The sequence below is a fragment of the Seriola dumerili genome, unplaced genomic scaffold (assembly GCF_002260705.1).
Source record: "Seriola dumerili isolate Sdu_G_001 unplaced genomic scaffold, Sdu_1.0 BDQW01000025.1, whole genome shotgun sequence".
NCBI classification, from domain to species: Eukaryota; Metazoa; Chordata; class Actinopteri; order Carangiformes; family Carangidae; genus Seriola; species Seriola dumerili.
In genome coordinates this window covers 14580178-14594918 of record NW_019174280.1, presented here as the reverse complement: position 1 = coordinate 14594918, position 14741 = coordinate 14580178, and the positions used below count along the sequence as shown (strand labels likewise).

General features: G+C 38.5%; 3 protein-coding genes across 3 annotated transcripts; 2 read left to right on the top strand and 1 right to left on the bottom strand.

Moving 5' to 3' along the window:
• Positions 1 to 978: 978 nt before the first annotated feature.
• ppil6 (peptidylprolyl isomerase like 6) lies at positions 979 to 4332 on the bottom strand. The gene is made up of 8 exons (XM_022737881.1): positions 4235 to 4332; positions 4043 to 4138; positions 2785 to 2973; positions 2371 to 2433; positions 2066 to 2213; positions 1455 to 1514; positions 1185 to 1320; positions 979 to 1090 (listed from the first exon to the last, which is right to left on the bottom strand). The coding sequence occupies exons 1-8, from the start codon at positions 4310 to 4312 to the stop codon at positions 979 to 981; spliced, it is 882 nt and encodes a 293-aa protein (XP_022593602.1). The 5' UTR covers positions 4313 to 4332.
• Positions 4333 to 4781: 449 nt separating this feature from the next.
• On the top strand, positions 4782 to 11609 carry gen1 (GEN1, Holliday junction 5' flap endonuclease). Its single transcript, XM_022765656.1, has 15 exons — positions 4782 to 4942; positions 5073 to 5268; positions 5352 to 5528; positions 6350 to 6460; positions 6547 to 6620; positions 6715 to 6800; positions 7064 to 7214; positions 7845 to 7881; positions 7984 to 8064; positions 8150 to 8280; positions 8369 to 8430; positions 9524 to 9673; positions 10219 to 10302; positions 10480 to 10781; positions 11127 to 11609. The coding sequence occupies exons 1-15, from the start codon at positions 4782 to 4784 to the stop codon at positions 11607 to 11609; spliced, it is 2286 nt and encodes a 761-aa protein (XP_022621377.1).
• Positions 11610 to 13578: 1969 nt separating this feature from the next.
• msgn1 (mesogenin 1) lies at positions 13579 to 14010 on the top strand. Its single transcript, XM_022737958.1, has one exon. It carries the CDS (start codon positions 13582 to 13584, stop codon positions 14008 to 14010), a length of 429 nt encoding a protein of 142 aa, XP_022593679.1. The 5' UTR covers positions 13579 to 13581.
• Positions 14011 to 14741: the final 731 nt, after the last annotated feature.

Here is a 14741-nt window from a genome sequence, read left to right as displayed (position 1 = left end):
CTCTTCTACACAGCAGATTTAATTTACCGTTTACTGACATCATTCTGAGTAGCAGTCGTAGATCATAATCATGTCTTGCCACCATGGTGGTGTGCAACACATTATGTTGTCATGCTGGCAGCTGTGACTCTGCACAATAACTGAAATTAAGAATGATAGATAGATGAAACCTCATACTTACATCACAGATACTCCATATGGAGTAGATTACCCAGCTAGATTTTGGAGCACCTTTCCATATTCATTTGCATATAATAAGAAATTGCTGTAATTCCATAACATTTTAAACTAACAAGTTCAAATTGACACAAGGTAGCATGCAAAGACAAAAATGTTGGTATAATAAATCATTGCTAATTAATGAGCTAGTTGGCTTAACTGGGAGGAAACAGTTTGGTATTGGTATTGGTATGCTGCTGTTGTTTTTATTTCTGTTAGCATTCCTGATAACGAACTACCAGTAATGTGAGCATATGTGTTGCTTTGTCATGAAGATCATGGTGGGGCATAATGCAATCCAAGTGCCTCTTGTTTCATTTTGGACAGCTAAAATTGTATTTAGCCATGAACTTTGAGCTGCTTGATCTATCAGTGCACCTCTCTCTGAAATTCATATTCAAATGTACTCGTTAGTGTGAAAGGGAAGAAACCTGAGTTGCCCAGCAGTACATTACATAGTTATGTAAGACAAATATTTTCAGTTCCTCCCACCTTATTTTCAGCATTGTGCTTGCATCTCAGTATCTGGACAGGTTTACCCTGGCCTGCTACTCATTATAGAATATCATTAGCGGATATTATAATGTTGGTTCTTATTGTAAGTATTTTGTGAATAAACACATTAAATGTATCGTTCAAAAATACAAAGAAACCTTTATTAAAGTATAATAATATCACACACAGATTAATTGATGTAGCACTCCTGAAGAATGCTAGTAGACAAAAACACAAAACTTATTTTATCTGAGTCATATAGAGCTATAGCTTTATTACTCCACAATCTGTAACTTTACATTCATATTTGGGTCTTTCATTGCAAGTTTGGGCCTCTTCCAATCTCTTGAGGACATCAACACCTTCAACCACTTGTCTAGAATGAAAAATAAAGACACTAAACTTGAGCAAAACTGTTTGACAAATGCAAGATTATACAGACTTGGCAAATTACTGTATGTTATACAAACCCAAAGGCGACATAGGTCCTGTCCATCCAGAGTGTTGGCTGCAGGGTGATGTAAAACTGGGATCCGTTGCTGTGGGGACCCTTACTGGCCATTCCTAGAGTCCCCCGCTTTGAGTGGGAGACAGCAAAACTCTCATCTGAATGGAGAACATGGAGGACACACATTCAGATGAATTTAGAGATAGCACAAGTAAATCCACAAATGTTCATACGAACAGTGTGTTCTCATGGTAATATTGTAGATGTCTTCGATTGTTTTCTATATTTTTACCTTCAAATGTTGGTCCATAGATTGATTCGCCTCCATTACCTTTACTTTCAGGAGAAATATCTGCGAAATTGAAAGATACAGTAGTTGTTTACAGTATGTGGTCATACAGTGATACTGCAAAACAAAAATATCAAGACATTTTTGACATACTTTGTGGATGACTTTAGGTATTTTTATAATATAAACAAGGGCTGGGTCTGTATACTCTTTGAGGAAAAGCTAGGAAGCAAGAGGTGTTCAATGTTTATTTCACTTTTATTGCTGTTTATTTCACAACAGAACAGTCAGATAAACTAGAAGATTATGTAAGTAAACTGCAATACAGCCCTTAAGAGCAACACAAGAGATAACATTTAAAACAATTATAACGATCAATACAATCCCATTCGTATCTCAAATCACACTGCTGATAATATCTTGACATATCTCTCATCTCTACAAGCGGCATATACTGTATGGAAAAGTACTGTATATCCAGAAAGATTAAATCAACTGCATTGACACTCAAATTGGATGGGCTGTATTTCTATACTAACTGTATTATATTTGTATTTGAAACTAAATAAATTAACATTAACATTGTTACAGAACTGGTGTGGACTATACAGTACCTCCGCCTTGCACCCACCCATTGGGCACTACCCGATGAAATAGAGAGCCCTTGTAGCAGAGTGGGAAGCCGCTCTGTGACAATCCTTGCTCTCCTGTGCACAGAGCTTCAAAGTTCTTTGATGTCTTTGGACAAACATCTGAGAACAGCTGAGGAGGAGGGAAGACAATGTGTCTTGAAAACATCAGTCACCTCTTAACATAAAGGCCGGTTTGAAAAGTCACAGGGGTGAGATGAAGCCGGTAGTAAAAAATGTGAAAATACATGAATGTGGATCCAGTACTTCATGTGTCAGTGTTATCTCACCTCAAACAACAACCTCCCCACTGCTTCTCCTGCTATATCAATATCCATGAAGACAAACTGATGCTAAAATGAAAGTGCAGAGATATATATTCTTTTTCATTTTTACTTGTCAGGTCTTAATATAAATATAAGGTCTTATAATATATAACTTATATACAAGTAAAAACTCACAAACGTAATAAATTATATATAGTTAGATAATATATATATATATATGAACTTAAAAAATGAATAAATTGCATATGAATAATCCAATTATTATCTAAATGAATTATGGCTTATTATGGCTAAATTAATTATGACCAAAAACGCATAGACAAATTTCCTGATACCCACCACAGAAAGAATATGAACCTCCCATACACCCACTTGTTACCCACATTTGTTATTTATGTGACTGTGATGCTGACTTGCCCCAGTTTTCTGGAGGTGTTTGGAGTAGTAGTCCTCAGTTAGAGCCGTATAGAAAGCCTCTGGCCGAGCGAAAGTGAAGCTCCACTGATTTTTGGCCCAGCTGGCGAAATCCTTCTCATTACCGAGTAGAACGCCGTTCAGAAAGCACATCAGGCCGCTGGAGTACTGCCACACTTCACCACGCAGCTCCTTGAATCACAAGTGTTGAACAATGGATGTGTTATGATTCAGAATTTAAGAATAACCATAACGTCAAACCAGAGCAGTATTGTGTTGTGTAGGTGTGCTTAGCTGTATAGTAGAGCATCACATCCATGAGCAAGGTTCTGCAATTTATACAGTCACCTTTATTATCATTTATAACAGCATATGAAGACATAGATGTAATGGGTGAATCTAACTAAGAACATTTGCTCACATAGGGTTTTGAGGTTCTTGTACTTTAGTTGAGTATTTCCATTTTATAATACTTCATATTTCTACTATTTTCTATTTCAGAAAATAAATATGGTACTTTTAACTTCACTATATTTATTTGAGTGCTTTAGTTAATGGTTACTTTACAGAGTAAGATTACACATACAAAATGCTATGATGTGTTTATAAAAAACAATGCATTGTTATATCTTTTTTTTACCCAATAGTATACAAATTAATCAAATTTAGCTCTTCTTCAAACAGCATTTAAATGCTGCTTACACTGTAATGTGTCAGTCATAATAATTCCATAATGCAATAACAAAATCGTAAGCCAGTAGTTATATAAAACTGATATTGTCAATATCCTGTTGCCTAATGAGTAGTTTTAATTGAGACTTTAAGCATACTTCTGTTCACCCATGATACACACTTAATTTGCCCGAAAAGACTGTGCTTCACTAACATCTCTCTCACATTCATAATACTTTTGTTGAACTTGTTCAAGTGGGACAACACAAGTTACAACTCTGTCTTTTTTATTTGTACATGAAGATAACATTACTAGTTTCACAGCATAGTGGAGAGCTTTAACCTGAGCAGAGGTCTTATCAGCCACAGTAACTCAAAAACAGCTTTGTGTATAGTATAGCACCTTTAAGTACATTTTTGAATGCATAACATCTACTTGTAATGGTGTAGTTTTACTGGCATTGCTTCACTTAAGTAAGATATCTGAATACATCTTTCACCACTGATGTCGACTAGCTACAAAACACTATGCAGAACCACAGCACCCATGGACATGCTGGATGTCAAACAATTTAATCAGGTGACTTACCCTTTTTTTGTTGCACAAATAAGTGTGCCAGTCAAATTCAAGTAAAGGTTGAATTTTTGGGTCCAGAAATGCCTCCGGAAACTTCTGCTTTAGACCCTGTTATGTATAGTCAAAATATATTAGTGTTGTTGTGAGCGTTAAGGTAAGAGAACATGAAACACATAAAACTACAGACTTGATAAAACAGTTTACCTCAGCAATACTTTTGGCGACATGGAAATTACTGTCTTTAATTAAGCCGACAATTTCTATATGAACTTTTGAGTCCATGGTAAGTAAGAAAAACACGCAAAAAATGTAAAAAAAATGAAAACAAGACCTCAGTCTGTAAACAAGAGCCTCGTATCCATAGCAACAAGCATTTGGAGGCGCTTTAATATGACGTACATGTTAAACTATCCGGCCTCGCTCAATTTTGTTACAGTAGTTCCTTTCTTTCCACCTTGTTTTTAGTGAACGTGTTGTTTGCTTAAATAAGCGCTATATTTACTGTACAAATATTATAGAGTTATTCTGTATTTATTTTGTAGCCACAATTGATGTTCTTTTCAATGGCAATGTGACGATAATACAGCAAGAAGGCAGCATAGTAGAGAGATAGTCAACGAAGTGGAACGTGACCCAACGGCGCCACTGTTTGAAAAATCCGGCTCGTTGTCCTGTTTGTGATGTTTAGTAGTCACGTTTTTCTACTCTTTTCTCGCTGTTAAACCAGTATAAAGCCATTTCGGGGGTAGTTATGGGTGTTCACGATTTGTGGTCTATTGTTGAGACGGTTCGTGAGTCGGTGCCGTTGTACAGTTTGAGCGGAAAGACGCTGGCAGTTGATCTGAGTTTATGGGTGTGCGAGGCTCAGCATGTCCAAGCAATGATGGGGAGAGTTACCAAGCCTCACCTGAGGTAATGTTCTCATATAAACGCTTAAATTTATTCTTCTGTATGTTAGCTTCAATGCTAATATTTGAAACCTTATCCATCTGTACGTCAGTTGGTCATCAGTCACCCCACTGCATTGCTCTTTTGTGTGTAGGAATTTATTTTTCAGGGTGTCCTCCCTCACACTTATGGGGGTAAAGCTTGTCTTTGTCATGGAAGGAGAGGCCCCTAAACTTAAAGCAGAAACCATGAGCAAGAGGACAGAAACAAGATTTGGAGGATTTAAAAAGGCTTCTACTTCTAAATCAACAAATACCAGCAGAGGGCGCTTCAAAGCTGTACTCAGAGAGGTTGGTGGGTTCTTCTGTCTCCTGCATCTCTAATAATAATAACTTCATGTTGTTTTTAAGCACACGCTCTCTTACCTCTGTAGTGTGCAGAGATGTTGGATTACCTGGGTGTGCCATGGGTGACAGCCGCTGGGGAGGCCGAGGCCATGTGTGCTTACCTGGACTCGCAGGGCATGGTGGATGGCTGCATCACCAATGATGGAGATGCGTTTCTGTATGGAGCCCGAACTGTCTATAGGAACTTCAACATGAATAGTAAAGTATGTATGTGAAAGTGTACAAAACACTGTACAAAATCAGGAGAAAATTGATCCCAAATAATTGGACTGGCGTTTGAATGATGATGTATCATTGCTCATTCAGGCTTCTTCAATTCAAACTATTCTGGGGATTAGTACTTAAATGTAAATGCCTGTAATCAAGGCTCAGTCCAGCGATTTACATTAAACTGCATCCAGAACACCATAGTAACACTTGGGCACCTGTCAGAACTGTGATCTTTCCAGGATTGTGTTTAAACACAAATTCCCTGTTGATTTCCAGTAAGTAGTTATACTCACTATTACTAACATACTATTAGTTTCTCCTCATACTTAAAAGTGCTTTTTTATTTCATGATGTAGAATTGTAACAATTTTAATTCAACCAGTGAAGAGGGAGTGTTTAATTATATACTAAATAATTATTTTATTACTTATAGGCAAAATCATTAGTCACGTAAAAGACTGACAGCTAATTAATGGATTTAAGTTTTGATCAGTGATATTTTATTACACAATTTGTCAAGTAAAAATCCCAAACATTTGCTGATTATAACAGCAAATACAAATAGATGGTTACTTTTCTCTTTTCATATCCCTTTGTTTGCTGTCAAAACCAAGGAGGCATGTGTTATGGTAACTTGTGATTGGCATTTCAAGATTTATTTAGTTTCTTACATCATTAAAAATAGTCATAATCAGTAATTAAAAATATAGTTATCTGTGTCATTATCAATTTAATTCTGTTTATTGATCTACCAATATTCAAATTGTAAAAAACACCAAATCTGCATAGTATTGTTCCTCACTTTTCCCTCCAGGACCCTCAGGTGGACTGTTATCGGACCTCTCGACTGCAAACGGAGTTACATTTGTCCAGAGAGAACCTTGTTGGTCTGGCCATCCTCCTTGGCTGTGATTACATTCCTAAGGTAGAGAAGACCCTTTCAAATTTGCCACATCATACTCACTGAGATGTATGACCTATATTAACTGTGCCTTTCCATACTTTCTTAAGGGCATACTGGGTGTTGGTAAAGAGCAAACTCTTAAACTTATCCAGACACTGAAGGGACAAACACTTCTGCAGAGGTAGGAAACAAAATCCACTGATCACTTTGTTTCCTACCAGCTGGAGATAACGTGTTGTATTGGTGAACTTGTAACTTTTCTCTGGTTGCTTCAGGTTCATGCAGTGGAAGGAGGATAATGCAGGTGTCTCTGAGAAAGTTGTAAAAAAAGTTCCTCACTGCCACATATGTCGACATCCTGGTGAGTGGAGCTCTGCTTTGAACTCTGACCCCTGTTTCTAAGCCTGATAAGAGGTGGAAAGCAAAGTGGGGGTGTCCCAGATCTCACACATGGCTGATTGAAAACCATTTAACCTGTCATGTTAAAACATACACGTATGTGAGAGATGTCTGAACATGCTTCTGATTTTACAACGGTCAACGTTGTAGTAATGCATTCTCTCTCTCTCCTGCTTCTCCTGTTCCATTAAGTATTTATTGTGATTCGTCTTCTTTCGTTTTCAGGCTCAGCAAAGGCACATGAGCGTGTCGGCTGTGTGCTTTGTGATAGTAAACATTTCTGTGAACCTCAGGATTTTGATTACCAGTGTCCCTGTGACTGGCACCACTATGAGCAGACCCGTCAGGCTTTGTCTTTTGAGGCAAATATCAGGAAGTACGTGGCCTTCTGTAAATAAACAACAGTTGCAAAACAAACCTGGAATAGCATGAGAAAAACAAGAACTTATTAAAAAGAAGATCAAGACTAGTAGCGTTATAGTAAATTTATCAGTGAACATCTTCATTCAGTCAGAGGAAGTGAAATAACTGATAATGTTACTTAAGGACTGAAACAATTAGTTCATTAGTTCATTAGTTCATTGTTAAAGAAAACGATCACCATAGATTTGTTTGTTTTTTGGCTATTCATTAAGACATTTTTAAGCAAGAATGGCAAACTTTTATTGGTTCAAGTTACTGAAGTGTCAATGTTTTGATAGTACCCTTAATATCTTTGGGTTTAAAACATTTGATCGGGCACAACAAGATACTTGAAGACCTAAACATAGACCTGGGAACTTCCGATGGGCATTTTTCACTTTTTACTGACTTTTTATAGCTCAAGCAATTCATCAAATAATTGAGAAAACAATCAGTGAATTAATCAGAAATGGCTGCAATCATGAGTTGCAGCTCTAAATCATCATAAAATACTTTCTAAATATTTAAAAGATTTTTCAAAGATGATTTCAAAGAATGGGTTGTTTTTATGTTACGTTTATTCTGTGTTTTGTTTCTTTTTCAGGAAAACACTGGCAAGTCAACAGTTCCCTTTCACAGAGGTACAGCTGTTTTCATCTGCTATGGTTTCTGTGTTTATTGTTTCAGACACTAGTATAACAATCTACAGTATTAACTTTTACTGCTTAAATTGCATTTTGCAGATCATTAGTGAGTTTCTGGTTTCCAAAGATAAGCCTGTGTCACATTTCAAGAGGAGACAACCAAACATGCAGCTGATGCAGGTAATTGGTTTATTTAAAGTGCTTCTTCAGTTAGTTGTTTAGTTAGGACTTTAGTGAGTTGCATGTAAAAATTTGTGTTTTCCAGAAATTTGCCTGTGACAAGATGGAGTGGCCGAAGCACTACACCTGTGAAAAGGTTTTGGTCTTGATGACCTATGCAGAGTTGATGAACAGGAAATATGAAAGAGAAATGTCGTCCCAAATCAAGCCCCTCAGGTAAGTCCTACAGGTTAATTTCCCATTTCTAACAAAAAAGTCTCTTCAGTGACTTAATAAAAGTTTGTTTAATTTTTTCCTACAAAAGAATATTGAAACCAAGAGTGAGGAATGCTGTCGCTTGCTTTGAAGTCATCTGGAGCACACCAGGTCAGTTAAGACCTTGTGGAAAATTTTTTATTTACACTCTCATTAGACAAAGTATCTCATCCACTGAATCAGTTATTCTCAGTTTTCCTGCAGTCTTCTTTCTCTCATATTAGAAGATAAGAGAAAAAACTATATCTAACGAAACATCCTGTGAGTTGAGTGACAGGACTGCTGCATTAAACGGAGGCTGGGGTGCAGGGTGCTCGTCACCGGGTTGTCTGTTAGTGACTGGTTGTGAGGTGGGGTTCAGAGGTGACAGATCAGTCACAACAGCCACTAGGTGCTAAACTGGCTTCCTCCCCAGGCTGGGAAATCTGTCATATCAAAGTCCACTTCACTAACAAGCCTGCCTGACATGACTGGCCTGAGAAAGTCTCAATCAGCTAACTAACGTGGTTCCTCATCACTTATATTACATCATGGAAAATGTATAGTTTTAATACAACTAAAGGGTTGTATTGTATTGTACTATTATAAAGTTACTGTGCCTGAAGTCACAGATTACAAATAAATGGTTTTATAATAGAAAAATAGTGTCTTCAGCAGATTAAGAAGCACCTTTATCCAAAGGACTTCCCTGTAAACTGTAGTCCCCTGGTTCAGATATCCCTGACTGTCCTGTTTTATGTCTCAATAGCAGAGTTTGTTGGAAATATGGGTTAATTTCCAAAAAAAATACATTATTTTATCACAGTCATTACATATATGTGTATGCCTTATCAAGTAAGCTGAGTAAGTAAGTTTTGATTGCATTTATGATTTAAAATTTGCCCATTTTGTTGCTGGGGTTGCAGTTCAAATGCAAATCATGCAATATAGACAGTTGAATTTCCTCAAAATAAACCCCAAAAAATATTTTTAATTTCACCCTCTGGTGTTTTGAAATGTAAGTGCCTCCCAGGGCTGGTGTTGATCCTCAGGCCTGTATCTCTCTGTAATTGCTTTATTGTAATAGAGCAGTTCTGTGTTGTGTTTTATTTTCTTACTGGATCAATAAAGACAAAAACAGCAGCAGCCAATTTACCGCAGGCAAATTTGACCGGACCTTGAGTAATTGATTTATTGACCTTTTTTTTTTTTTGGTCTTCTGCAGAACATTACGTGTTTCCTGAGGATCAGCCTGCAGAGGGTCAACATGAGGTGAGGACAGTAGAGGAAGAGTCTCTCTTCCGTGTGGCCTTCCCAGAGGTGGTGGAGAGTTACCTGAGAGACAAAGCTCTAGCTGAAGAAAACAAGACCAAAAGTAAGACAATACTTTGTAATCTTCTCTTTAAAGAAATGAATGTCAGGAGATAAACGTTCAATAGTTGTTTTTCTCTGAGGATTTTTCTATCTTCGGTCTTAGAAAGTTAACCATGTCTGACATTAAATGTGAATAATGTTTCACGGACGTGACAGGCTAGAAGACTTCCCACACTGGGCTGACAAGGGTGTTCTGATCAAAGGCACCTGGAGCTTTGACTTGTTTTTCAAGGCTGTCTATTACAGCCGCTCTGACACCTGAAAATGTAGAGTTTGGCAGCTCAGCCTGTTCACACCAAAGGCTTTGATGCAGCTGAGAGGTGTCTGTCTCACAGGTCTCGCTGTCACTTTGTGCAGGTTGTACTGTGCTCCTCCTGGTTATCACTGCTATAGAGCTCCACTGTCTAATATGTTGTATGGACAACTAGCCACTGAGATTGAAAAAGTTTCAGTCAAGAGATACCAGTGAGGATATTCAGAGTAGCCGTGAACTCACTCAGACAAAGATTTTAAACGTTTGACTCTCTGTCTACATTTGCTTTACAGAAAAGAAATCAAAGAGGAAAAAGGAGAAGCCATCTGATGTCTCTGATGGCATTTCAGACCTCTTGGCTCAGATGAGCCTTCAGAGTTCCTCCTCAGCAAATGCTATGACTCAACCACAAACACTTCTCCCTACCATTTCAAACACAGAAAAACCAGAAGTGGTGGTTTTGGACACTCCAGTGAACCATAAACAGCATAGTAACTCAAAAGAAGACCACAGCAGTCTGAGTAATTGCCCCAGCACTCCTCTGTCTCATGCAGAATCGGAGGCTGTTGCTTCACCGTCTGTCTCTGCTGTTATTGATGCTCTACACCTGAGTGATATCGACTGGGATGCTTTGTCCTTCACGTCTTCTCCAACTCTACAAGCGGCTACAGACCACACCACTGAGCCCAAGCGGAATAACTCCACAGACGGAGATGTCAAGGAAACAGAGAGTGAAAAAACCAAGCAGAATACCTCAAGTGATGTCAAACAAGCAGACTCCAGATCAGCTCCAGAGCTGTGTTACGCAGAGTGCCCTCTGAGGGACAGGGTGCTTATGAGGAATACAGCCAAAGCTGTAAACCAGAGGGAGTTACACAATGATGTGGTGGCAAAGCAACTCAATTACGAGTTAGCCTCCCTCGAACACATTTCTCCTCACAGCTCCAACTTAAAACCAAATGGACAAATCTCCAGTAAAAATGATGTTGACGGTAAATTGACAGGGAAGGAATCTGATGTTAACAAAAAAGAACCACTCATCGATAAAAGCCAAAGTGTAAAGAATAAGGCAGAAACAGAAAAGCCATTAATATCTCCAGTACAAGATCAATGTAAGCCAAAGGACAAATGTTATGGTTCCCAAAAGCCACATCAGAAGTATAAATTTGTCAGGACATCATCATCTGCTGTCCCACGACAGAAGTGCCACTCTGACCCAGGTCAAAGCGACAAAGACAGGAACGTGCCACAGACCACCAAGAAGAGTGTATGTTTGAGCATGTGTTCATCCAGCGAGGACAGTGACGCAGAGAACCAGCAGTTTGGACCCCAGAGAAGGGTTAAGATAAAACCCATAAATAAGATCATGGCCAGCTTCATCACAGACTATGCCCTGATACCGGTTTCTGTGCCCAAAACAAACAAACAAACAATGACACCGGCCCACAGCCTTCAGCTGGGAGGACCAAAATCTCAGAGACACAGCACAGATGTTGAGATAAACAGAACACCTGTATCGACGAAAAGCAGATGCCAGGATGTCCAACCAGCTATTGTGGATTGTCATGTGGCCTCTCCAGCTCCAGCTTCACCTATCACTGTGTTAGATAGTGATGATTCAGTGATTTGTATTGAGAGTCCGCTGCCACTGGCGGAGAGACTGAGACTCAAATTCCTGAAGTGAGCAGCATGGTTACAGGATGATGGACAGAAACATTTAAGTTATTTTATGTTTTTATAAATGTGAACGTTTATTTGCAATTTTGGAAACAATAGTTTGACAGAAAAAAAAAACTCAAGGTTCACTTACTAGCTTTTTACAGTAGAGCTGCAACAATCAGCCAATTAGTCAATTGACAGAAAATTAATCAGCAATTATTTTAATAATCTAATAATGGTTTGAGTAATTATTCAAGTAAACATATCAAACCTTTGATGGTTTCAGCTTCTCAAATATGAGAATTTGCTGTTTTTTCTTGTCTTAACATAATAAATTGATTCTATTGGGGTTTTGGCCTGTTGATCAGGCAAAACAGGACATTTAAACAGTTAGAGATTTAGGAAATTGTGATAGCCTTTTTTTTTACGTTTTACATACCAAACAATTAATAAAGAAAATAAAAGTCAGTCTATGCTTTACCATAACCTGTTACTGTGATCCTAAATGTAACTTTTTCTTTAAAACAAGGGGGAAGTATTAATGTCAGTTTTAGTGAGATGTGGTTTGAAAGTAACTAATTTGCGTCAAAATGTTTCATCTGTTTCTTCACATGTTTATTTTTGCGTGTTTATAAGAAATACATTGCACATAATAATTATGATACACATGATTTTATTAAAGGTGTGCTATTGTATGTTTGTTGGATAATTTTGAAAACTAGACTGACTGCATGCCCAGTGAGCAAAACATGAAAGTGTTCAAATGAAGAAAAAGTTCTTTAAGAAAGTGTTGTTGCACTAAAACCAATCGTACCACAGGCTGTTGCTCTGACCCTGAATTTAACAGTTGATGTAAATCAGGTGAGGCGCTTGTGGATTAGCACAGTTCTAAGTATTAAATGCCATATTATGGCACCACATGTGCTTAATTTCTCCCACTGTTCTCTGACAAGCTAAATGTCACTTCACAGAGCCAGAGAGAGAAGGCACTGCAGCTGAGGGGGACACATAGGACACTGAGCCATTGGTTTTACAACCCACTAGTGTTGGCCCCCTTGATCATGAGTGAGGCCTTACTCACCTTTTCAGACATGAAAGGTCTGGCAGGAGCTTGGTGACAGCTGCCCAAATAACAACTCAGTCCTAGTGTTGGCTCTTGAATCTTACTTTTCCTAAAACAAGTGCTGAAAATCAGCGTATCTGGATAACTCAACTTACTTTCCAATGCAAACTAACTGGTACTGTATAGAACCTTGAATAACTTTCTTGTTAAGGATATTTAGATTTTGTAGAAAACTCAAGCAAGTTAATCGCTTTGGAAACAAGTAGCATTACTCCAGATGGAAAGTTGCAAAATCTGTGCACCTTTAAAAGAAAAACGGCATTTTGGATTCAGATTTGGGACTATATGAAATCATTTGTCACTGTAATTATACACCATTTGCAGACAGGACAATGACACACAGAACCTTCCGTGGCTCCTATGCGTTTCTTTTAGATAAATTGGCTCTACAACGCTACTTTTAATTGGTTAAAATTATGTTGGCCAATGTTTTTTGACCACTTAACTTCCAGACTGAAGACACACGCAGGCCTGACTTACCAGAGAGGTGTGAAGATCTCAGGTGAAACCGCATCCTCCCATTTCTTCATTAGACAGATCACATCGAACTGATAATTGTCGTCGTGCAGACTTTAAAGAGTAATTTCCCACAAAAGGAATCTAATTATTTTTCTTTCTATCACATTATCCGTCTATTTAGCCTTATTCACACCCCAGTGATAACGAACGACGGGCTTCGGGAAGGTTGCATTTTGGCACTTGAGGTTTTCTTTGAACTTTTTTTTTCGCCTGAGCTGTGAACCCATAAACCTCCGGAGATCTGCTTCTATATAAAAACGCTTTGGTAAAATCACCTTCACAGAATCTGCCTGTCATCCTCCCTGAATGTCATCCTCGCTGCATGGACGCCTGGAAGTCTCGGGATATTTCTAACATGGACCTGGAGGTTACAGCTAAAATACTGTCCGAATGGAAGAGCCGTGAAAGTACTTTTGGAGAAGATCAGGACTCGCCGCAATCCACCTCACCGGAATCCTCGATGGACTCCATGTGCTCTTCACCGGAGATGTGCTACTCCGGCGGGCATCAGGAGATCAAGGATTTCTCTTTTGGCTTCTCGGGGCGCAGGACGGCTCCGGCAGCGCAAAGGCACGGCAAGCCCAAGATGTCCACCAAGAGACGCATGAAGGCTAGCGAGAGGGAGAAGATGCGGATGAGGAGTCTCGCAGAGGCCCTGCACCAGCTCCGCGACTACCTGCCGCCGGACTACAGCAAAAGAGGTCAACCTCTAACCAAGATACAAACCCTCAAATACACCATTGAATACATCAACAAGCTTTCAGACATCCTGAGCCGCGCGTAACGGACACAAAATGGACCACTTTTACGCATCAGGTTCATCCTCATCTGGACATTTGATGGAGTTAGTTTTATATCTCTGATGAGTACCATATTAAACTTAATCAGTAAAATTCATTTAATATTCTTCTTCTCTTTTTGCCCTTCTCATGATGTAAATATTCTTTTAGCGGGCACTTGACAATTATTTTTGTATATGAGGCTGTCTTTGTTGGAATTATGAATTCAGTGTTTGGAAATAGAATTTGCTGTTAGTTGAGATGTATGTGTTCATGGGTGAAATAGGCTACAGTCATAATGATGAAAAATATCTCCAATATTCTCATGTTCGTTTTAGAATTTACTACATCATACTCATTAGTATGATACTCCTGGTATATTGTAGAGCTTAAGTAGCTGTGTGATATTTTGAAGTTTTTTGTGTCTGAAGGTTATTAAATAAGTAGCTCTGTTGTTTTTGTATGGGACAAGTAAAATATAAAATTCTTCACGTTTTTTTCCCAGTTATGCAATATATCAGGCTGGTTTAACATTTTGAAGTTGTCACATAAATCCAATGTATTCACCGTGTGTCAGACGCATTTCATTTCCACAAGCATGGTTTCTACTGAAAAATCTACAATAAATGTATGTTTTGTGTTGAACTTGTGGCCCAGTTAGTTAATGAACCGTCTTCAGGCTGAAGTATAGGCTGAAGACAGTAGGAATGTACGCCAGCCCGTTCTTCCAATCAGA